Source organism: Suncus etruscus, chromosome 11 (assembly GCF_024139225.1).
Source record: "Suncus etruscus isolate mSunEtr1 chromosome 11, mSunEtr1.pri.cur, whole genome shotgun sequence".
NCBI lineage: Eukaryota > Metazoa > Chordata > Mammalia > Eulipotyphla > Soricidae > Suncus > Suncus etruscus.
In genome coordinates, this window is record NC_064858.1 from 62,268,977 (window position 1) to 62,294,222 (window position 25,246).

At 40.2% G+C, this 25,246-nt stretch overlaps 1 protein-coding gene and 1 non-coding gene across 2 annotated transcripts in view; one reads left to right on the forward strand and one right to left on the reverse strand.

The window, feature by feature from the left end:
* APPL2 (adaptor protein, phosphotyrosine interacting with PH domain and leucine zipper 2) overlaps positions 1-25,246 on the reverse strand; it is an 81,141-nt gene that overhangs the window by 31,195 nt on the left and 24,700 nt on the right. Inside the window, exons 3-5 of the mRNA XM_049783155.1 lie at positions 12,472-12,531; positions 11,827-11,898; positions 2,391-2,478 (exon numbers count right to left, since the gene is read on the reverse strand). Coding sequence (XP_049639112.1) covers positions 2,391-2,478; positions 11,827-11,898; positions 12,472-12,531 — 220 coding nt within the window. The remainder of the gene's footprint in view (positions 1-2,390; positions 2,479-11,826; positions 11,899-12,471; positions 12,532-25,246) is intronic.
* On the forward strand, positions 6,872-7,011 carry LOC126023073 (small nucleolar RNA SNORA70). Its single transcript, XR_007500290.1, has one exon. It is a non-coding gene; the product is annotated as a small nucleolar RNA SNORA70 (small nucleolar RNA).

The window sequence follows — 25,246 nt, forward strand, 5'->3', positions numbered from 1 at the left end:
CACAATGGAATATTATGCAGCCGTCAGGAGAGATGAAGTCATGAAATTTTCCTATACATGGATGTACATGGAATCTATCATGCTGAGGGAAATAAGTCAGAGGAAGAGAGAGAGAGATGCAAAATAGTCTCACTCATCTATGGGTTTTAAGAAAAATAAGTCATTTTTGCAACAATCCTCAGACACAATGAGAGGAGGGCTGGAACTTCCAGCCTACTTCAAGAAGATCACCACAAAGAGTGGTGAGTGCAGTTATAGAAATAACTACACTGAGAACTACTATAACCATATGAATGAATGAGGGAATTGGAAAGCATGTCTAGAGTACAGTGGGTGTGGGGTGGGATGGAGGGAGATTTGGGACATTGAAGTGGGAATGTTGCACTGGTATGGAGGGTGTTCTTTACATGACTGAAACCTAATCACAATCATATTTGTAATCAAGATGTTTAAATAAAGATATTTAAAAAAAGAAAAAAAAGATGGCCTCCAAACTATACATTTTTTTTAACAATATTTTCTTACTTAGGTCAAGTTGCTTCTTTCTGCTTTCATCTTATCACCTTTCAAATCCAGATGGGACCTCAGCATCCTTTCTTGTTACTTTCCATATCACTTGTGTTCTCTGCCTGCTGATGATTTCCTTGCATTAGTGAGTTCTGAAGCTGACTTGACTAAGACCTATGTCAAATCTTTCATATGTTTCTTGGTGATGTCAGAAAGAATACTTTCTTAATTTTGGTTTTGTAGTCACACTTAGCTTATTCTTGTTCAGAGCTTATTCCTGTTTCATTTCAAAGATCACTACTGGCATGAGACTCAGGAGATGATGAGATGCTGGAGATCAAACCCAAATGGGCCACAAGCAAGGCAGGTGCTAACTCACCCTTTGTAGTAATGCTTTTGCCGCAGAAGTGACTCTTTTCAATGAAATAAGAACAAAGACTAGAAGATCTGTAATTGTCTATACCTTTACAAAATTTTTTTTGTTTATTTGTTTTTGGGTCACACCTGATGGGTTACTTACTCCTGGCTTTGCACTCAGAAATCGCTCCTTGCTGGCTTGGGACACCTATATGGGATGCCAGGATTCAAACCAACGTACGATCTGAGTTAGTTGCATGCAAGACAAACACCCTACCACTGTGCTATCTTTCCATCCCCTACTTTTTCAAAAATTTTTATGTGATTTTTATTTTACAAAATTATCTGTAACTTTCACAGAGGATCTTTTACTTATCTAAATTTCTGAGAGATACAAATTGACCTAAAAGTATTATCTCTGTTCAAGAGTCTGCTAGGCTCTGTGGAATAGCTGCCCTCTCAACATGCTGAGTGCTCTGTAGGGTACCCTGGCACCAGCACTCCAGTGTAAGCAGCAATGAGATGTGGCCTCTCTTTCTTAAGTGTCCACTCTGCATCTCAAAGTAACCTTAGTGTCCTGACAATCATGTGTCTCTGAAAAATGCCCCCCAACTTACAAGAATTGCCATCTTTGCTGACTTACATAAACTCTGAAAAGCCAATTCAGAGAGTTCCTTCTCCAAAAATTTTTCAGAGGTCCAGTCCCTAGGAGAGAAATCACCCCTTTCTGTGTGTTGGTTCTTTTTTTGGAGAGGAGGTCACCCGGCAGCACCCAGGGGTTCCTCCTTGCTCTACACTCAGAAATCACTCCTGGCAGACTCGGGAGACCATGAGATGCCAGGATTTGAACTGCCATCCTGAATGCAAGGCAAACACCCAACCTCCATGATATCTCTTCAGCCCACTGTGTGTTGGTTTTATACCTATACACCTCTGTCCTATTACCCTCCCCACATATAACTCTATTTTTTCATTCACCTTTATGTCCTTGAGATGAACCAAAGGAAAGAAAAAGAAAGGGGTGGGGACATTTTCTGATGATTCATTTTTTGATGATGTTTGTGGAAATTAATGCATTAAGAATAATTATTCAGGGGCCAGAGATATAACATGGAGGTAAGGCGTTTGCCTTTCATGCAGAAGGTTGGTGGTTCAAATCCCAGCATCCCATATGGTCCCCCGAGCGTACCAGGAGTTATTTCTTTTTTTTGTTTGTTTTGTTTTGTTTTTTGTTTTTGGGCCACACCCGGCGGTGCTCAGGGGTTACTCCTGGTTGTCTGCTCAGAAATAGCTCCTGGCAGGCACGGGGGACCATATGGGACACCTTTGGTCCTGTATCGGCTGCTTGCAAAGCAAACGTCACTGTGCTATCTCTCCGGGCCCTCAGAAGTGGTTTCTGAGTGTAGTGCCAGGAGCAACCCTTGAGCACTGCCGGGTGTGACCCAAAAACCAAAAACCAAACCAAACAAACAAAAAAGAATGATTATTCAATAAATTAAACTACATTTTGAAAGCAATTATATTACCTGTGAGATCCTTTTCTCGAAATTGTATAATTGGTAGAACCATGGTGTCTGCCAACTTTTTAGCTAGCTCTGTGTGGAGAACATTGAGCTGAAAGAAAGAGAAAATCTATTGAAGAACATTCTTCACTATTCTTGCAATGCCCATTTCAACAAGGGGTCATTCCAACACCAACACCAAGGGGTGATAGAGGCCACCTGAAATATGCTGCAAATAAATAAATAAATACCCTTCAGGAGGCAGAAAATGGGCTGAGGGCATCAAAAACAAAACCCCCAGTTCTTCCTTGCCCAGGGCATCCTATCACTTGCTAAAGGAGTCTCCCAGAACAGAGCCACAGTGTAGACAATGGCTCTTAATCTAAAACTCTCAGGAAGAGTTTTTTTGGGGGTGGGGGTCACACTTGGTGGTGCTCAGGGGTTACGCCTGGCTCTGCACTCAGAAATTGTTCCTGGCAAGCATAGGGGACCATATGGGATGCTGGGATTCGAACTGCCATTCGTCCTGGATTAGCAACATGCAAGGCAAATGCCTTACCGCTGTGCTATCTCTGGCTCCAGGAAGAGAATTTTTTTTAAATTAATATCTTTAAGCATGATGATTATAAACATGTTTGTAGTTGGGTTTCAATTATAAAAAAAGAACACCTCCATTTCTACCACCAATGCCCCCCATTTCCCTCTTCTTCCATCCTCTGCCTGTATTTGAGACAGGCATTCTATTTCTCTCATTTACTACATTGTCATGGTAGTTGTCAGTGTAGTTATTTCTCTAACTGAACTTACCACTCTTTGTGGTAAGCTTCTTATCCTTGGCTGGTCCTTCCAGCCCTCATCTCTATTGTTTCTGTATATTATTACAATAATGTCTTTTCTTTTTTTATTATTTTAGTATTCCTCTTTTATTTTTCTTAAAACACATAGATGAGTGAGACTACTGTGTCTATTCTTCTCCCTCTGGCTTATTTATTTAACTCAGCATAATAATTTTCATGTCCATCCATGTATAAGAAAATTTCATGACTTCATTTTTCCTGATGGCTGCATTGTACCAGTTTATATAACCTCTCATCTGTTGTTGGGCATATGGGTTGTTTCCAGATTCTGGTTATTGTGAATAGTGCTGCATTGAACATAGGTATGAGAAAGGCATTTTTGTATTATGTTTTTGTGTTCCTAGGGTGGTGCTCAATTGGGAGCTCAATTTCCAGTTTTTTGAGGAATCTTCATATTGTTTTCCATAAGGGCTGGACTAGATGGCATTCCCACCAGCAGTAAATGAGAGTTTATCCCTGCCAGCACTGATCGATCTTGTTTTTTGTAATGTGTTCCCGTCTCTGTGGCATGAGATGGTACCTCATTGTTGTTTTGATTTGCATCTCTCAGGAAAGAATGTTACCATCTGTTGGCACAGCTCCCTGTGAATAACTGGTGCAAACCACATCATCACCAGGTACTATAATGATTGCATTTTGGACAGAGATGAAGTAGTACTTGAAACAGGAGCCTACTGCCACTGACCTAAACTATGGTCGGCTATGGCCTGGGAGACTGGAAGATGACTGTCTCCAATGGAAACAACTCTGCCAACCTGTGGAAAAGAAACTTTCTAGGAATAGGGGGAGAGCAGTGCAGATAAGCCTCTGCACCAGATCATCCATTCAGTCCTCCCTCAAAGGCCTTATTAAATCTTTTGCAAATTTCTTGTGTGTGTGTGTGTGTGTGTGTGTGTGTGTGTGTGTGTGTGTGTGTGTGTGTAATAGTCTTGCAAATTTCTCAGGAGAAATATGGAGTATTGCAAGTAGCACCACTATTCCTAAACTTTTTGTGTCCAGCTTTGTTTTATTCTTTTTTTTTGGTGGGGGGAGAGTCACACCCAGTGGTGCTCAGGGGTTACTCCTAACTCTGTGCTCATAAATCACTCCTGGCAGGCATGGATTTCGGGGATCAAACCCAGGTCCATCCCAGTTCGAGTGCATACAAAGCAAATGCCCTACCACTATGCTATCACTCCGGCCTCCAGCTTTGTCAGGTCTTATTTGTTTATTTATTATTTGGTTTTGGGTCACACCTGATGGCGCTCAGAGGTTACTCCTGGCTCTGTGCTCAGAAATCAACCCTGGCAGGCTCGAGGGACCATATGAGATGTGGGGAATTGAACTACCAACTCCTGAGTTGACCATATGCAAGGCAAATGCCCTACCACTGTGCTAACTCTCTGGCTCCCCATTTTACATTTGTAAACCTCCAAATTTAGAGAGAAAGATGCATGGTTGAGATTTTAACCGCAGATTATTTGGGATCTAAGAACTAGGCCCTTTCCACTATACTGAGATACACTATTGCTCTTTCATGCTTACACTTTACACAGTTGATAGTAAACCAGGATCAAAGCAAGCCCAGACTTCCAAATAAAACAGATGCCTAGGGATTCTTGCTATATGTACAGTAAGGGGATATTAACTAGTTATTATCACTGGGGAAATAAACATTTGGCTGAATTTTTTTCTTTTCCAGCAGTAACACTCACACAAATGACTTCTTGCACAACAGACCTGGTCCTTAGAGAAGCTGCTCTGGGAAACTTAAAGGTGGGTCTAGTGTACAACAATTGCCAGACAAGAAGCTAAAGATCTCAGGATGATTGGATAAAGCCAACACATGGTCACTTTCTCCTACTGGACATACATTAAGATAAATGCCATCAGGAAAAGGTGTCTACATTTTTTCTTGAGTTACTTCAACTAGAAAAACCAGGCCTTTTCAGTAAGTTATTTGTACAAAAATAATTTTTACTAAATCTCTCTAATAAACAAATGGCTCTACACTCAATACTCTTAATTTATTTCACCTAATCTATGTGATAGTCCAATTAAGGGTAATCCTCGGATTGCCACTGAAGGATGAAAAAAATCCAACACTCAGAAAGTCAAGTGTTGATCTTACCAAGGACTAAGCTCTTTCAGGAAAGGTAAACTTACTCCACACATAGTTCCTTCATAATTTTTTTTTTCTTTTTGGTTTTTGGGTCACACCCAGCAGCGCTCAGGGGTTACTCCTGGCTCTATGCTCAGAAATCGTTCCTGGCAGGCTCAGGGGACCATATGGGATGCCGGGATTCGAACTACCAACCTTCTGCATGCAAGGCAAACACCTTACCTCCATGCTATCTCTCCGGCCCCCCTTCCTAATTTCTTAAGGATAGAGGTGCCTGGGAATCAACATTTTTTGGTGGAGTTGGAGATGCCTGAGACATTTCTTTCTTTCTTTTTTTTTTTTTTGTTTTTGGGCCACACCCGTTTGATGCTCAGGGGTTACTCCTGGCTATGCGCTCAGAAGTCACTCCTGGCTTGGGGGGACCATATGGGACGCCGGGGGATCGAACCACGGTCCATCCTACACTAGCGCTTGCGAGGCAGACACCTTACCTCTAGCGCCACCTTCCCGGCCCCGAGAGACATTTATTTCTCCACACAGTACATTTGCTGAAGAAGATAAAGCACCAGTCCACTCTTGGCACTGCTCTAAACAGAGGTGGGTATGACACCATTATCCTCACATAGCCACTGAAGGACAGAACAGGAGCATGACCTGAGCACAGAGCTAGGGACTGAACATGAGGCTGCTGAGTAGTCTGTGATGGTGATGATACTGTCCCACATGCATCCAAAGGGCATAATCAGAGACCAAAATCTCTCTGGGTCTAAGTACATGAAAACATAGGACCACGTATCATATTAAACATAAGCCATAGAAAACTTTACATGAAATTGTTTTCTCATTTTTTAGTCCAGTGATGTGTCTTCAATTTTTTTTAAAGCTCAGTTTAGGTATGAACAGAGCTCTTCTTCTCTTCTCACCAGAGTTACTGCCTTCCCTTGTTTATCTCTACAGCATGAGGCTTATTTGAAAACATCCCTGCAGAACTCATTCTACTACATATAAAAAATGGTGATCCAGGCTTTCAGCCTTTGGAAATGATTCACTTGCTGCTTTAAGTATCATTCCTCGGGAGCCAGAATAGGGTAGGGCATTTGCCTTGCAAATGGCTGAGCCAGGACAGACCTGGGTTTGATTTTCAGCATCCCATACGGTCCCTGCCAGGAATAATTTCTGAATGTAGAGCCAGGAGTAACCCCTGAGTGCTAGTGGGTGTGGCCCAAAAACAAACAAACAAACAAACAAAAAGGATCATTTCTTATGCAGTGTGTTTGCCCCACATAGCCTGCTATACTTTTGCTCCAGCCCTAAATGTTACTTTCTAATTTAAAAACTAAAGAAGTAATGGGGCGAGAGTGATAGCGTAGTTGTAGGGTGTTTGCCTTGCATGTGGCTGATCCAGGATGGACCTTGGTTTAATCCTCGGTGTCCCATATGGTCCCCCAAACCAGGAGCAATTTCTGAGTACATAAGTCAGGAGTAACCTTTGAGCATCACGGGGTGTGGCCTTCCAAAAAATACCCAAAAAACAAACTAAAGATGTGGTGCAGCCAATTAAGCTGATCTTGTTTTTTGCCCAGAAGACTGGTATGCAGTGGCTGCAGTAAGCTGAGCTCAAAGCTTCCTTTGTAGTGTAGCAGCCTGTGACTTGTACAGGCTGTAATAAGGGACCTTAAAGACAGTCCTTTGCTGTGGACATTCCTATCTGTTCTCATACCGACCCCAGTCTTAGGCTCCAGACAGAGTACTGTGGATAGGGCCCATATTAGTCAAGTCATCATGTCCATGTCCATCTGTTCCAACCTGCAGAATAAGGAATATGTGCCACGCCATGCATAGACATTTCCATTCAATGGGAAGTCAGGAGGCCCACCAGATGTATCCCTGAATTTCCCTGGTGTGGAGAACTTAAATAACCCCCATGGGGTTCCTCAAAAGGCCCATTGTGGACGCTTCTTGTGGATAGTACAATCTTTGTAAAATCTCAGGCAAAAATATGGCTTTAATCAAAATTTTTTCAGAAATCCCAGCACCAAAGATTACTAAGAGAACCCCTTTTCTGGATAATATTTAGCACCAAAATCAAAGACAATATTTTTTTTCTTTTTCAAATATGTCCTTGCAGCTTCAGTTTCTGGTAATCAAGGGCACAGCCAGAATGCAGATCCTGGGCTATTGACTCTTCCCAGAAAATGGAACTACACCTTAGTGAATTTAGCTCTTTTTTTCACTTGACCTCTAAAATAATAGCGTGCATCCCAGTGAAGATTGTGTTCCTAGATTTTTTTCTACTTAATAATCCCTTATTTTGCATCTGAAGTTAGTTGTTAGAGCTGCCTTGAATTATGACCTTCTCCTTTGTAACTCAGAATTCTTACTACTCACACCCCTCGCTTAATGTGTATTATTTACTGTTTAACTTTGCTTTTGTTATTGTAAACATTCTACTCAACACCTATGATGGCTTTACCCCGTATAAAAACTCCGTTTAAAAAAACAAACTTGTTGCGTGCCTGCCAGAAGATGTGTTGACCCCACGTACCTGTGTGTAGTTTCATAATTTCATATTTCATATTCCGCCCAGCTGCTTGTGATTACCCACTTTCCACTCATGAAGAATATTTCCCCCACTAGAGTTGCTGAGACACAAGATGCCTGCAACAAACGTGATTGATGCTCTGTGCCAGACCAACTTCAAGCTTCTTGTTTCAAAGAAGCTCCTCATCTCTTAAGAAGTAGGAGCTTTACCAAGTTTAGTGTAGATGAGTGTAAAGACACGGGACTGAGAAAAAGCTCATCCCAGATGGCTACGGGTCAAATATATCCCAAATTGTGGACTCTGCACTCCTGAGAGCCTTGGTCTTGACCTCCCCATTGCCTGCTCTTCACTCCATCTCATCCATCACAACAAATCTTGCTTCTCAACCAAAAAAACCAAAAAACCAAAAAACTGAACTAGTGTCTGCACATATACCTTTGCTTGCTCTTCATGACCTTTTTCTAAGTATTGAAACCCTTTCAAAGATAATGAATACCATTTAAATTTGAAGAGTTCTGTTCAGCATCTATTATTGAGCTAACTGATTTTTGCAATTAAGATTTATGTTTGGGGCCAGAGAGATAGCATGGAGGTAGGACATTTGCCTTGCATGCAGAAGGACAGTGGTTATAATCCCGGCATCCATATGGTCTCCCGAGCCTGCCGGGGGCGATTTCTGAGCTTAGAGCCAGGAGGAACCCCTGAGTGCTGCTGGGTTGATCCAAAAAACAAACAAACAAACAAAAAACTAAAAAGAAAAGAAAAAGATTTATGTTAGGGCCATAGTGATGAGCAATTTCCTTTTCATGTGGCTGACTCATGTTTGATCCCCAGTCCCCCAAATGGTCCCACAAGACCATCAGGAGTAACCTTTGAATGTACAGCCAGGAATAAGCCCTAACCTTTGCCAGGTGTGGCCCAAAAAACAAAAAAGGACTATGCAATCTTCTATAATATGTGCATTTCCCCAAAATTCTAGACATATTCTTATTCAAGAAAAGTTTCATAAACCATTTACAGTAGGAATCAGACAGATAGCATGGAGGTAGGGCATTAGCCTTGCATGCAGAAGGTCGGTGATTCGAATCCTGGCATCCCATATGGTCCCCCAAGCCTGCCAGGAGTGATTTCTGAGCGTAGAGCCAGGAGTATCCCCTGAGCGCTGCTGGGTGTGACCCAAAACCCAAAAACAACCCAACCAAACAAATAGAAAACCCTTTAAAGTAGACTAAATGGTGTCCCTCCTAAAGAAGTGTTCACCCAGAATATGTGAAAATGTGAGGTAAAAGATTTTTGAAATGTTGGGCCAGAGTGATAGAAAAGTGGGTTTGCCTTGTATGCAGTCGCCTTGTATGCAGTCGACCTGGGTTTGATCCCTGGCATCTCATAAAGTCCCCCAATGTTACACCCCACTCAGGAAGGGCACACATCAAAAGTGTTGCACTCCTGAAAAAGAATTATTTGCCAAAAAGGCCCGCTTAGAGCAGTCAAATCAGTTGACCCTTTGCGTGGATTGTTTGGCCATAATTCTAAAACGTGGCTGTAACTATCTCTCTCTTTATTTTTGACCATTATTAGAAATCAGGCCTTAGTAATTCTTTCTAACAAAGGAGGACAGTACAAATCCTGCCAAAAGTCTCACACTGTGATCTCTGCTACCTTGGCGCCAAGATCATGTTTTATCCCAGAACTTAGCTCATAGTAAAGCAATTTTCAGTTTTCCCCAAAACTCTAAGACATTTCTCTCTCTTCCCACTTCCCTGAAAATTACCTGGTTTCTCCTGCTTACTCAAAACAAATCTAACCCACAACAAAACTGCCTTTCACCTTCAGTATCAGTTCTTTAATATGCAAATTTTAGCCATGGTCTTTCATTCTGTTTCCCTAACCATCTCCTACTTTCTTTGATGTCCAAAATTACACCCTGTATTCCAAACCTCAACCTTTAAAAGTTACCCAGCTCAAAAAATAAATTTGTCTTCGTCTTTCTAGACGCAAGTCCCCATGCATTCTGTGTGGTCTCATTTATTTCACATTTCATAATTCATTATTCCATATTTGCCTCTTCGTGCTCCCGCTTGACTCTCAGTGGGAAAATGAACTCACTAAGGTTATGCTTAGGGACTTTTTATCTCATCAGGATAAAACAGTCCGCAGCACCCCAAGCTTGTCAGGAGTGAATTCTGAGCTAAGATCCAAGAGTAACCCTTGAGTGCTGTCATATGTGCCCCCCCCAAAGAGATTTTGTTTTTTGTTTTCTGGGGGCCAGACCTGGTGATGATCAGGGGTTACTCCTGGCTATGTGCTCAGAAATAGCTCTTGGCTTGAGGGACCATATGGAATGCTGAGGGGTCGAACAGCGGTCCATCCTAGGTCAGCTGCATGCAACGCAAGTGCCCTACCACTGCGCCACTGCTCCAGCCTCACAAAAAAATATTTTTGAAATGTAATGAGCATTAAAATGAGACCATACTAAATTTTATTTTTGGGGGGTCACACCCAGCAGCGCTCAGGGGTTACTCCTGGCTCTATACTCAGAAATCACTCCTGGCAGGCTTGGGGAACCATATAGGATGCTGGGATTCAAACCACCATCCTTCTGCATGCAAGGTAAACACTCTACCTCCATGCTATTTCTTCAGCCCCCATATTGGATTTTTTTTGATAGGTACTAAATCCCTTATTAAGTGTGTTTATATCAGGGGTCTCAATCTCGCGGCCTGCGGGCTGTTTGCGGCCCTCCATACAACATTTTGTGGCCTGCAGCTGGCCTTCAAATATCGCAGTATTTGTGATTATTTGCTTACCGAATAATCAAAATAAAAATCGCATTAGTAAGAAAAAAATCACATTAAACATTCACATACCCCGAGCAGTTCCGTTCAGGGTATACAAATGTTTAATGCGAGTTTTTGCAATATTTTTTCTTACTAATGCGATTTTTTATTGCGAATATTTGGTAAGTGAAATCCCTTATGCGGCCCTGCCTCACCCCGACTTTGCCTCCTGCGGCCCCCAGGTAAATTGAGTTTGAGACCCCTGGTTTATATAAAAAGTCACAACCACAGAGGAAAACAGAAGGTGGGGATGGGTGAGCAGCCATGTGAAGTTACAAAGGCTCATGCTGCCATCAGCCAAGGGAGTCTGAGAATCATCAGAAATGAGAAGAGTTCGGGAAAGTGTCCTCTAAGGCTTTCCAAAGATCGTGGGTGCTACTGTTCACACTTCTGGCCCTCAGAACTGTGAGAAATGAACTATTTTTATTTACTTATTTATTTATTTATTTATTTATTTATTTAGTTTTTGGCCACACTTGGCAGCACTCAGGAGTTATTCCTGGTTCTTCACTCAAAAATCGCTCCTGGCAGGCTTGGGGGACCATATGGAAAGCCAGAGATTGAACCCAGTTCCATCCTGGGCAGCAGCATGCGAGGCAAATGCCCTACTGCTGTGCTATCATTCCAGCCCAGAACTACCTCATTTTAAATTTATTTCTTATTTATCATGGGAGCCTTAAGAAACTATATGCTTTCCTTGGGAAACAGAATTCTTTTTTTTTTTTTTTGGTTTTTGGGCCACACCCGGTGACGCTCAGGGGTTACTCCTGGCTATGCGCTCAGAAGTCGCTCCTGGCTTGGGGGACCATATGGGACACCGGGGGATTGAACCACAGTCCGTCCTAGGCTAGCGCAGGCAAGGCAGGCACCTTACCTCTAGTGCCACCGCCCGGCCCCGGGAAACAGAATTCTTATGACTGCTCTATTGTCCATGTACATTAAAGCATTTCTTCCAGTACCAGAAACAACCATAACAGCACAGAACCTATCATACAAAATAAACCTTGGAATATTCCACTGACAAGTTGAGGCATATTCTAAGATATTTAAGCCTGAAAATGTAAAGTGAGCTAATAGAAAGATGAAAGAACCGAGTGAAGTTTTTGCAATATTGTTCTCTTACCTTATCCATCACCTCTGAAAAATAGTGGAGAGTAGAAATTACTTCTTCATCACCTTTGCCAAGAGCAAAGTTCTATAATCAAAGAAGAAAGAGTAAGGCATTATCAGAACACAGAGAATTCAGTGCTACAATTGTCCAATGTCGGGGCCGGCGCAGTGGCGCTAGAGGTAAGGTGTCTGCCTTGCTAGCGCTAGTCTAGGACGGACCTTGGTTAGATCCCCCCCGGCATTCCATATGGTCCCCCAAGCCAGGAGCGACTTCTGAGCGCATAGCCAGGAGTAACCCCTGAGCATCACTGGGTGTGGCCCAAACAAAAAACAAACAAACAAAAACCAAAAAACTTCAATTGTCCAATGTCCCTTCCAATATCTTTTGTTCCATGTTAACTTCCTTTCTTCTTCCTGGAGCACATCCTGTCAGTGTCCAGCTGCAGAAACTATAAGTCTTTCCTTGCTCTGTCCCAACAATTGCTCTTGATCACCTTTGCTGTCCACCACCCATATCTGGAGAAAACCTAAGTCTGAATGTAGTGCCTAGTGTAGACTGTGTGGATTTACTTCAAAGTAATGGACTTCAGTGGGCTAATAAAAATCTTTGGAATAATCACTGGCCACACAAACGCCATGATCACAAATACCATGTTACCTGTTTTTCATATGCCAACAGTTGCTTAGAAAGCTGTTGAGTGGCTAGACACATTTCATTCTGTAAGGAGAAGGAAAGAGCTATCATATTTCAAAATAATCATTGAAAATTGTCACTATGATCAAGGATAAACATTCTGACAACTATATTGCCAATAATAATAACTGACAAAATCAATAGAATCATGTAAAAATGTCACCTCAGACAATCCCTTAAAATTATGTTTGTTTATAATATATGAAATATTTTGCTTAGGAATTGCTGGGAAAATAAGACCAAAATAAAGGCTTAAAACTTGGAGCCAGTGCTGTGATTTAAGGAAGACATGTCTAGCAAGTTCAAGGACCTGAGTTAAATCCCTGAATGTGTATGGCACATGACCTCCCCTTACTCCAAGCCTGTGTGGCCCTGATGAACCCCGAATCACAGTAGGTCAAGTAGGTCTCTCAGATCAATTCAGTGTTCACTGTGGGCTGTTTTGGATAATACCTGGTGGTACTAAGTACTTAATCCTAACTCATTGCTCTATAGTGACTCCTGGTGTCTCAGAAGACCCTAAGTAGTGCCGGAGATCAAACCAGGGTCAGACCCAAACAAGAGAAGTACCTTAACTACTATACTAGCACTTCAGACTCAACTATCATTTTTTGTTTGTTTGTTTTGGAACCACACCTGATGATGATCAGGGGTTACTCCTGGCTATGCACTCAGAAATTGCTCGTCTTGGTGGACTGTATGAAATGCCGAGGGGACAAACAGTCAAGTAGGTCAGCTGCATGCAAGGCAAGCGCCCTACAACTGTGCTACTGCTCTGGCCCTTCAACAATCTTTTTTTTTTTTTTTTTTGGTTTTTGGTTTTTGGGCCACACCAGCAGTGCTCAGGGGTTACTTCTGGCTCTGTGCTCAAAAATTGCTCCCGGCAGACTCAGAGGACCATATGGAATGCCGGGAATTAAACCCAGGTCTGTTCTGGGTCAGCTGCATTCAAGACAAATGTCCTACCGTTGTGCTATCTCTCCAGCCCCTTAACAATCTTTTTTTTTTTTAAAGTTAAGATTAGACTGGAGAGATAGTACAATGGGTAGGGTATTTGCCTTGCACATGGCCTATCTGTGTTTGATTCCCAGTAACCTATATTGTCCCCACCAAGTGTACCAGGAGTGAGTCTTGAGCATAGAGTCAAAAATAACCCGAGGACTACCAGGTGTGGCCCCCAAACCAAACAAACCAAAAACAAACCAAGTGCTGCTTTCCTTCCCCTCATAACTTCCTAACTACTGCTCCTTCAGGTCAATGTCAGCACATAAATCTACTAAGCAATTATAATAACAGGGTCCAAAAAAGACACAGTCCTGCTTTTTATCTGCACTTCCTCTTTATCTGCTCCAAGGATCAGATGTTAATAGATCCATACCATAATCCTCTTCTAGGGCATTTATCTTGCCCAAGGTCACGTCACAAAACAAAACAAAACAAAGAACTATGGCTTTCTACCCTTTCCCTCAGAATAAAGCCAGGCAAATGGAGCACTAGTTCCTGGTTTGGGTAACTTACTGAATTGCTACCCTTTCTAAAACAAACACAGCTAGAAGCCATTTGACTCAAGCAAACAAACAAATAAAAACAAATAAAAAACAAACAAATAAAAGCACCATATCCTGCACTGATATGGGTGTGCCACAGTGCACAGCACATTGCAGACTCTCAGCAAATGTTTACTGAGTGAATAGACAAACATTAAAAGTCAACTAGATACATAAATTTTTTGGGGGGTGGTTACGCCCAGTGGTACTCAGGGGTTACTCCTGACTACTCTGAAATCATTCCTGACAGGCACAGGGACCATATGGGATGCTGGGATTTGAATCACTGTTGGTCCTGGGTCAGCCACTTGCAAGGAAAATGCCCTACCACTGTGCTATCTCTCCAGCCTCTAAATACATGTTGTAAGCAACACCTGAGTCCTGGTATGAAGAGAAAATTATACCCTCATCCTACAAGGAAACAGCAGATGGAGAGCAACAAAATGCCAAGACTGCTGGTCCCGTGAGCCCCACTAGGAGTGATCCCTAGGTGCTAAAATAAAGTAATCCGTGTTCTGAGGTTCTAAGAAAAAGGCAGGAGCTCCAATTTAAAAGATAAAAAAAAATACAATAAAAAGAGGTGTGTGGGGGGGCAAGTTTTTTTTTTTTTCATAGGCACAGCAAAATATGGGGAAAATAGAAAGGAAAAACCTTTGGCCTAAAAACAGGGAGACCTTACCCATGAAAGGTCCTGGCATAAGACCAGCAATAAGTTCCAGGCATACTAAGTTGTCTAACCCCAAAGTCTTTCTCTGGGGTCCCAGTAAAAGCTCTTTACCATTACAGTTGTCACAGTCAGTTTCTGTAGTTAGAAGTCCTGATTTTTGTACAGATCCTATGTTAAAGTCAGGGTGATGCAGTCTTCTGTTTTCATCTCACCATTACATTGCAATGCAGAGAACCCTGCCCTGAAAGGGTTACTTGCTACCAAGTTGACAGGATGTCATGTGAACCCACTCTGGAGCAAGTCAATATCAGGGCAGTAAGTATTTAGGCCTTCCCTCCTGAAAGTCCAATTCCTGTGTTGGTTCCATAGATGGGATCCAAGGTTTAGGGGTAAATGGACAAAGTCCGATCTCCTGAAGTCTAAGCCACATCACTATAACAAATGTCCAGGATGTAAGGCCCCACTATGATATGTTATGTGTTCCTATCCCTATAAGAACTTGTTTGCACACATAAGATCTCCCCATTTTAGGGGCTAGAGTGATAGCACAGCAGTAGGACATTTGCCTTGCATGCAGCCAACACAGGACAAATCCTGGTTCAATTTCTAGCATCTTGTATGCTCTCCCAAGCCTGCCTGGAGCAATTTTTGAGTGGAGAGCCAGGAGTAACCCCTGAGTGCTGCTGAGTGTGACCCAAAACAACAAAAAACAAACAAAAAAAAATTTCCTCATTTTTTTTTTCTTTTTTGGTTTTTGGGTCACACCCAGCAGCGCTCAGGGGTTACTCCTGGCTCTATGCTCAGAAATCGCTCCTGGCAGGCTCAGGGAACCTTATGGGATGCCGGGATTCGAACCACCAACTTTCTGCATGCAAGGCAAACGCCTTACCTCCATGCTATCTCTCCAGGCCCAGATTTCCCCATATTAATATGTCTCTGAAAAAGAGGAACAATGCCACATGGTACTACTGGTGCATATGGGGGTAAAAATAACAAGCTAAACAATCTCGATAACCTGGTTCTAACATGAACTCAGAACACTAGAGAAACTTATCTTCTAGAATTTCCTACTAAATAGATCCAAAGAAAGGAATGGGGAAACTGCTGCTACATAAGATAGACAATAAGAGTTTACCTATTATGGAAACACATCTAAAGAAATATTTGAAGGAGATATATGTGTCCCCTTTATGTCTTTTGAAATAGCGATTGCTTTTATCTGGTTTCCCTACAGATCTTAGCGTATAACTACCTATTCAGCTACCCAACTAACTACCTTTGAGATCACTGTCTAGAGAAAAATATATCCCCTTTGTAATACCAAATTCATGTATTTCTGTATTTTCAAATACTTTGCTCCTAGCCCCTCAATTCGAAAGACTACTCCCACCTGTAATTTGGGTTTTATGTATGTTGGATTAGTAATTCTGAATTATGAAAGGTTTGGTTATGAACAGCTGGAATATGTAACATGTGTAAGTCTGCTCTTCTGAAGGAAACTAAAAGGGCCTCAAATACAGGTTCTCACTTTGCCAGAGACCAAATCCTAATATGGAATTCTGCAGGACAAGCTACTCTGTGTGGCCTGAGTACGTAACCTGAGGCATTAGCTATTTACTAGCCCAAGAGCTCAAAGAAATGCCGCAGCATCCTATCAGTCACACATTCCAGGAAGCTTGAGACATCTTTGAAGCTTCACTAGCTTATGATGAAATGGTTCCTGTGTAAAGATAGCATGTAAAGTTTACTCACAGGATGCTCCCTGTAGATTGTCTGTAATGCTGGCTGTTCCATCCTGCTTTCTCTCCTCCCCCTGTATAATCGTGCTTAAAAGAGCCTGTACCAATCAATAAAGTGGGACCTTGATAAGGCACTTTACTTGGTCTCCATCTCTTCTTCTATTCGTCTCTATTCACAGAATAATGGAGTCCTGCAGGTCAGGACATCACTTCAAAAAATTACATCCAATTTTTACTTAAAATGACAGAACAATAGAAGTTCCAACAGAATAATTACTATAGAGGTTTGTCGTTTGCCAGAGAAGAAAGCCAGTTTCTAAGGGTTTTTATTAATGTTTTTAAAATTTAAAATTAAAATTAAATTAAAATTAATATTTAAAATTAAAATTTTTATTAATGCTGCTGCAACATCACTTCATCTGCCTATTTTCTTAGTATAGTTTCAGAGAAGTTAAATAAATGGTAACCATCTAGTAAATCTATTTTTTAAAAAAAGACTTAAAAGTCAAACCTTTGTAGGAAAGAAACAACTATGATAGGTATGCATAATCAAAAGTCTACTATATTGATGAAATGCAAAATTTGAACAAAGTCAACTTAAATCTATAAACACAGGCAAATATATAATCTCGGGCTCTACTGAGGAAGCTTTAACTTCCTGAGCCAATGACTGAAGTAACCTGTCTTTGCTTGTGAACTGGCCGGTGGGTTGAAACACAACTTCCTTTCTGCAAGGCAGTTATGGGGAGGTGTCCTCCCACAGAGCTGACAAGAGAGAACCCAGATGGAAATTCAGGGATTACGGAAAAATGCTGAAAAATAGTCTGGAGACTGGAGCTTCATTCATAACTGAGGTCAATGAAAATACAAAATTTCCCCAACGCAGGCACATTTGGTAAAAATACTCACAGATTGGTCCACTTCTTCTGGCATTTCCTCTTTCTAAAACTAAAGAATGGGGGGGGGTAGCATGGAGGTAGTGCGTTTGCCTTGCATGTTGAAGGACGGTGCTTCAAATCCCGGCATCCCACATGGTCCCCGAAGCCTGCCAGGAGCGATTTCTGAGCGCAGAGCCAGGAGTAACTCCTGAGCAGTGCCGAGTGTGACCCCCCCCCCAAATAAAAAAAGAATGAGGAGTAGGCTGGAGAGACAGTACAGGGATCAAGACGCCTTGGGTTGAATCCCCAGCACTACATATGGTTCCCTGAACCTACCAGGAGTATTTTCTAAACACAGAGCCAGAACTAAGCCCTGCACACCACTACATGTAAGAGAAAAAAATAAAAGAAAATATTCTCTATCCAAATATTATCAAGTTATCCAATTAAAATGTTTTCTATATATATCTGTTAGCTATCAGAATATAATGCTCAGATTTATAGTCTTAAATGGCTTAGTATTTTGTTAATAAGTGTATCAGTGAATAATTTTATACTTTATTTGAGAACACATATTGGTAAAGTTTCGGGATAAGTAACGTGTAATTTACAGAATTTAAGTTATAATATATGCCCTTTTTAGTTCAACCCTAACTGAATATACAAATATAAATTGATTCATGTGATTTCATTCCAAATTTAAAATATATTAAGTTAGTTTGATTAAAATTCAAATCATGCAGGAAGTTAAATATCTCTAAATGGAATTTTTAAAATTAAAAATTTATTAAATTTTAAAATTTTAGAAAAGGTTTTTTTTTTTTTTTAAATTGTAGAGTTGTAGACTTCTTCCTCCCAGGAAGAACATTAAATGCATTATCAAATAAAATGGTAAAATGTTTTACTGAAATTCTACTTATTTTTATGGGGGAAAAGCTTTGGTTGCCTTTAATTACTGACTGTTTAACAGAAACTTTATAAACTTTTAACATTTTCAGAGCACCTAGGACATGTGTACAAGGACATATTTAATAAGGAAGACTGTACAATTAACTTCTTTGTCACTTTGAAAGAATTTAAACATTTTCTGATTTAAAGATTTAAAAATCTTTAGCAACACCCCTATGTACCAAAATAACTATTTCTCTTTCTTTATGTCTTGCTTATTAAAAAATTTACTTCCTGAAAGATTTTGGCTCCTCAGCATTTGAAGCATAATATGTTGCTTTTAAAATGTGGAATCTTAGAATATATATATATACACACATATATATATTTATAAAACTGTGATTCTAATTCAGTATTTCTAGGTATAAAGTACATAGAAATATGAACAAAGACCTAGAAAATACAACTTAAGGAAGAAAAATCTGGGGCTGGAGAGATAGCATGGAGGTAAGGCATTTGCCTTTCATGCAGAAGGATGATGGTTCAAATCCCGGCATCCCATATGGTCCCCCATGCCTGTCAGGAGCACACACACATACACACACACACACACACACACACACACACACACACACACACACACACACACACACACACACACACAAAAAAAACGCTAAGAATTTTTGGATGTCTTCAAATAAATGATTCTGACAGGCATTAAAAAGGCTGAACAAACTCTTGGGGGGTCGTGGCAGACTCAGTGCTTTAAATTTAAGTCTTGGGGATCTTAAGCCTTAAGTGTACTAGTGAAGGGGGTGTGGCAGAAATTTAAGTCTTGGGGATCTTAAGCCTTAAGTGCACTGGTGAAGGGGGATGTTTTATTTATGACTGAAACCCAACTACAATCATGCTTGTATTCATGATGCTTAATAAAGATTTTTTAAAATTTAATTTATTTAAAGGAAATGCATTACATAGTTGATATAACTGATAATACATTTTTAGGAAGACCAAGAGCAACATGTTTTCTTTTTAAAAAAAATAGAAAATTGAAAGGAAAACTAAAGAGATGGGAGCTCGATTTCCTGTTTTTTGAGGAATCTCCATATTGTTTTCCATAAGGGCTGTACTAGATGACATTTCCACCAGCAGTGAATGAAAGTTCCTTTCTCTTCACATCCCCATCAGCACTGATTGTTCTTGTTCTTTATGATATGTGCCAGTCTCTGTGGTGTGAGATGATACCTCAATGTAGTTTTGATTTGCAACTCCCTGATAATTAGTGATGTGGAGCATTTTTTTCATGTGTCTTTTGGCCATCTGTATTTATTCTTTGAGGAAGTGTCTGTTCATTTCTTCTCCCCATTTTTTTTTGATGGGGTTAGATGCTTTTTTCTTGTTAAGTTCTGTCAGTACCTTGTATATTTTAGATATTAGCCCCTTATCTGATGGGTATTGAGTGAATAGCTTCTTCCATTCTGTGAGTGGCTTTTGTATCCTATGCATTATTTCCTTTGAGGTGCAGAAGCTTCTCAGCTTCTCATTTGTGTATCTCTGTTTCGACTTGTTTAGAAAAGGCTGTTTCTTCCATGAAGATACCTTTAGTTTCAATGTCCTGGAGTGTTTTACCTATGTGTTGTTCTGTATACCTTAAAATTTCAGGTCTGAAATCAAGGTCTTTAAACCATTTTCTTTTGATCTTGGTGCATGGTGTTAGCTGAAGGTCTGAGTCTGTTTTCTTTGCAAGTGGCTGACCAATTGTTCAAATAACACTTATCGAAGAGTCTTTCCTTGCACCATTTTGCATTTCTTGCCCCTTTATCAAAGATTAATAACTGGGGAGTATCTGGGGAGCATTCTCTAAATACTCTAGTTCAAAAAGATTTTTAAAAAGGATGGCAGTGTTTTGCATAAGCACTGTAAAAGTTGGGGGAAAATAGAAGATAATAAACCTTTGGGTAAAAAACAGGGTTTCCCTATCCATGAAGCAACTTGCCATAACCAACTACAGGCTCCAGGCCTACTAAGTTGTCTAAGCCCAAAGTCTTTCTTCATAGTTTCAGGAACAGTCCTTTTTTTTTTGGCCTAAGTCTTTAATTTTTTTAAATTAATATCTTTATTTAAACACCTTGATTACAAACATGATTGTGGTTGGGTTTCAGTCATGTAAAGAACACCCCCTTCACCAATGCAACAGACTCATTACAAATTTCCCAAATCTCCCTCCTCCCCACCCCACCCATTCTGTACTCTAGATAGTATTTGTACTTCCCTCATTCATTCACATTGTTAGGATAGTTCTCAATGTAGTTATTTCTCTAACTAAATTCATCACTCTTTGTGGTGTTCATGTTTTGAGCTGCACCTTCCAGCCCTCCTCTCTTCTGTCTCTGTGAATTATTGTAAAAATGTCTTTTATTTTTCTTAAAACCCATAGATGAGTGAAACTATTCTGTGACTATATCTCTCCCTTTGACTTATTTCACTCAGCATAATAGATTCCATGTACATCCATATAAAGGAAAATTTCATCTCTCCCGACGGCGGCATAATATTCCATTGTGTATATGTACCACCACAATTTAGCAATTCATCTCTTGAAGGGCATCTTGGCTGTTTCCAGAGTCTGGCTATTGTAAATAGTGCTGCAATGAATATAGGTGTGAGGAAGAGATTTTTGTATTTTTGTATTCCTAGGGTATATTCTTAGTAGTGGTATAGATGGATCATATGGGAGCTCAATTTCCAGTTTTTGGAGGAATCTCCATATTGCTTACCATAAAGGTTAAACTAGACGGCATTCCCACCAGCAGTGGATGAGTTCCTTTCTCTCTACATCCCCACCAGCACTGCCTGTTCTCATTCTTTCTGATGTGTGCCAAACTCATGTGAGATGGTACCTCAGAGTTGTTTTGATTTGTATCTCCCTGATGTGGAGCATTTTTTCATGTGTCTTTTGACCATTTATATTTCTTTTTTGTCAAATTGTCCATTTCTTCTCCCCATTTTTGATGAGATTAGATGTTTTTGTACCTTGTAAAGTTCTGTCAGTGCCTTGTATATTTTGGATATTAGCCCCTTATCTGATGGGTATTGGATGAATAGTTTCTCGCACTCAGTGGGTGGCTCTTGTATCCTGGGCAATGTTTCCTTTGAGGTGCAGATGTTTCTCAGCTTAATATATTCCCATCTGTTTATCTCTGCTTCCTTTTATTTGGAGAGTGCAGTTTCCTCCTTGAAGATGCCTTTAGTCTCATGTCACAGAGTTTGTTTTTTTTTTTTACTACGTATTGCTCTATTTACCTTATGGTATCAGGTCTGATATCAAGGTCTGTAATCCATTTGGATTTTACCTTCGTACATGATGTTAGCTGGGGGTTTAAGTTCGCCTTTTTGCAAGTGGCTAACCAGTTGTGCTAACACCACTTGTTAAAAAGGCTTTCTTTGCTTCATTTAGGATTTCTTGCTCCTTTATCAAAAATTAGGTGATTTATGTATGGGGAGCATTCTCAGTACTCAAGCCTATTCCACTGATCTGAGGGTCTGTCTTTATTCCAATAACATGCTGTTTTGATAACTATTGCTTTGTAATACAGTTTAAAATTGGGGAAAGTAATATCACCCATATTCTTTTCCCAAGGATTGCTTTAGCTATTCGAGGGTGTTTATTTTTCCAAATCAATTTCAGAAGTGTTTGATTCATTTCTTTGAAGAATGTCATGGATGTCTTTAGCGGGATCACATTAAATCTGTACAATGCTTTGGGGAGTATTGCCATTTTAATGATGTTAATCCTGCCAATCCATGAGCAGGGTATGTGTTTCCTTTTCCATGTGTCCTCTCTTATTTCTTGAAGCAGTGTTTTATAGTTTTTTTTTTTTTTTGTATTGGTCCTTCACGTCTTTGGTCAAGTTGACTCCAAGATATTTGAGTTAGAGTGGCATTAATGTGAATTGGGTCATTTTCTTAATGTCCATTTCTACCCTATCATTACTGGTATATAAAAAGGCCATTGATTTCTGTGAGTTAATTTTGTAGCCTGCTACATTGCTATATGCATCTATTGTTTCTAGAAGCATTTGGTAGTCTTTAGGGTTTTCTAAGTAGAGTATCATGTCATCTGCAAACAGCGAGAGCTTGACTTCTTTCTTTTCTATCTGGATTCCCTTGATATTTTTTTCTTGCCTAATAGCTATAGCAAGTACTTCCAGTAATATGTTGAAGAAGAGTGGTGAGAACGGACAGCCTTGTCTTGTACCAGAATTTAGAGGGAAGGCTTTTAGTTTTTCTCCACTGAGGATAATATTTGCCTTTGGCTTGTGGTAGATGGCCTTGACTATATTGAGAAATGTTCCTTTCATTCCCATCTTGCTGAGAGTTTTTTTTTTTTTATCAAGAATGGGTGTTGGACCTTATCAAATGCTTTTTCTGCATCTATTGATATGATCATGTGATTTTAATTTTTGTTGATGTTGTGTATTATGTGGATAGATTTATGGATATAAAACCATCCTTGCATTCCTGGGATAAAACCTACTTTATCATAGTGAATGATCTTGATGAGGCATTTGCCAGGATTTTGTTAAGGATCTTTGCATCTGTGTTCATCAGGGATATTGTAATTTTCTTTTTTGGCAGCATCTTTGTCTGGTTTTGGTATCAAGGTGATGTTAGCTTCAGAAAAGCTGTTTGGAAGTGTTCCCATTTTCTAAATTTCATGAAAGAGCCTGGCAAGAATTGGTAGTAGTTCCTCTTGAAAGGTTTGAAAGCATTCATTAGTGAAACCATGTGGGCCTGGGATTTTGTTTTTGGGCAGACATTTGATTACCGTTTTAATTTCCTCAATAGTGACGTGGGTATTTAGATATGTTACCCTCCTTACTCAACTGTGGATGGTTATAAGAGTCCAAGAATTTATCCATTTCATCCAGGTTTTCATGTTTAGTGGCATAGATTTTCTCAAAATAGTCTCTGATTACCCATTGGATCTCTGCAATATCTGTAGTGGTCTCCCCCTTTTCATTTCTAATATGTGTTATCAAGTTTCTCTTTGTGAGTTTTGCCAATGGTCTATCAATCTTGTTTATTTTTTTCAGAAAACCAACTTCTGCTTTCGTTGATCTTTCGGATTGTTTTTTGGGCTTCCATTTCATTGATTTCTGCTCTAAGCTTTGTTTCTGCTCTGTCTCCCTATTTTTGGTTCCTTTTGTTGATCATTTTCTAATTTTATAAGCTGCGTCATTAAGCTGTTCAGGTATGCTCCTTTTTCCTTCCTGATGTGTGTTTGCAAAGCTATACATTTTCCTCTCAGTACAGCTTTTGCTGTGTCCCATAGGTTCTGATAATTTGTGTGTTCATTGTCATTTGTTTCTAGGAAAGTTTTGATTTTCTCTTTGATTTCATCTCAGATGCACTGGTTGTTCAATAGCAGGCTGTTTAATTTTTAGTTGTTAAAGTTTTTCTTCTGTGTCCCTTTATAGTTCACAGCTAATTTCAGGGCCTTGTGGTCAGCAAAGGTAGCCTGCAAAATTTCTATCCTCTTGATATTATGGAGGTATGTTTTATGTGCCAGCATGTGGTCTATCTTGGAGAATGACCCATGTACATTGGAGAAGAATGTATATCCAGGTTTCTGGGGATAGAGTGTCCTCTTCCATTTCTCTTTTCAGGGCTAGTATATTTTTGATGGGTTTCAGTCTCGTTGACCTATCAAGTGTTGACAGGGCCATCTTGAGATCTCCAACAAATATTGTGTTATTATTGATGTCTTCTTTCAAATTTGTCAGTAACTGTATTAGATAATTTTCTGGTCTCTCATTGGATGCGTATATGTTTAGTAGTGCGATTTCTTTCTATTGCACATATCCCTTAATTAGTACAAAGTGTCCATCTTTGTCCCTTACAACTTTTCTGAGTCTAAAGTTTGTGTTGTCTGATATTAATATGGCCACCCCTGCTTTTTTTTTTTTTTTTGGTTTTTGGGCCACACCCTGTGACGCTCAGGGGTTACTCCTGGCTATGCGCTCAGAAGTTGCTCCTGGCTTCTTGGGGGACCATATGGGACGCCGGGGGATCGAACCGCGGTCCGTCCTAGGCTAGCGCAGGCAAGGCAGGCACCTTACCTCCAGCGCCACCGCCCGGCCCCCACCCCTGCTTTTTTAAGGATGTTCTTTGCTTGGATGATTTTCCTCCAGCCTTTGATATTGAGTCTATGTTTGTTCTGACTATTCAGGTGTGTTTCTTGTAGGCAGCAAAAGGTTGGGTTCATCTTTTTCATACATTTCACCACTCTGTGTCTTTAATTGGTGCATTTAGTCCACTGACATTGAGGGAGATGACTGTCATAAAATTTAATGTCATCTTTGTGTATAAGTTTGGTGTGTTTTTTGGTCTGTCTTGTCTTAAAGTAGACTTTTCAGTTTTTCCTTCAAGGCTGGTTTTGTATCTGTGAAGTTTCTGAGCTGTTGCTTATCTGTGAAGCTATGTATCCTTCCTTCAAACCTGAATGGGCTGAGTGCAGTATTTTAGGTGAGGCATCCATTTCATTCAGTCTTGTCACAATATCCCACCACTGTCTTCTCGCCTTGAGAGTTTCTTGTGACATGTCTGCTGCAAGTCTTAAGGATGCTCCTTTGAATGTAATTTTCCTTTTTGATCTTGCTACTTTCAGTATTCTATCTCTATCTGTGTGATTCATCATTTTAACTAGGTTGTTTTTCTTTGGGTCTCTTTTAGCTGGTACTCTTTAGGCACGCAGGACATGATTAAGTGCAATTTTTCGCTCTGGGAGTTTCTCTGTGATGATGTCTTTAACTGTTATTTCTTTCCTGGGAATTCCTTTCTGGACCTCCAGGACTCCAATGATTCTTATGTTGTTTCTGTTGAGTTTATCAAAGATTTCTATTTTCATTTGTTCACATTCCTTGAGTACTTTTCCTATTGTTTGATCATCTGCCTTAAGGTTCTTTTCCAATCTCTTCTGCTATAGGGAGTTATTCTGCATTTCATTTTCCAGTTCAC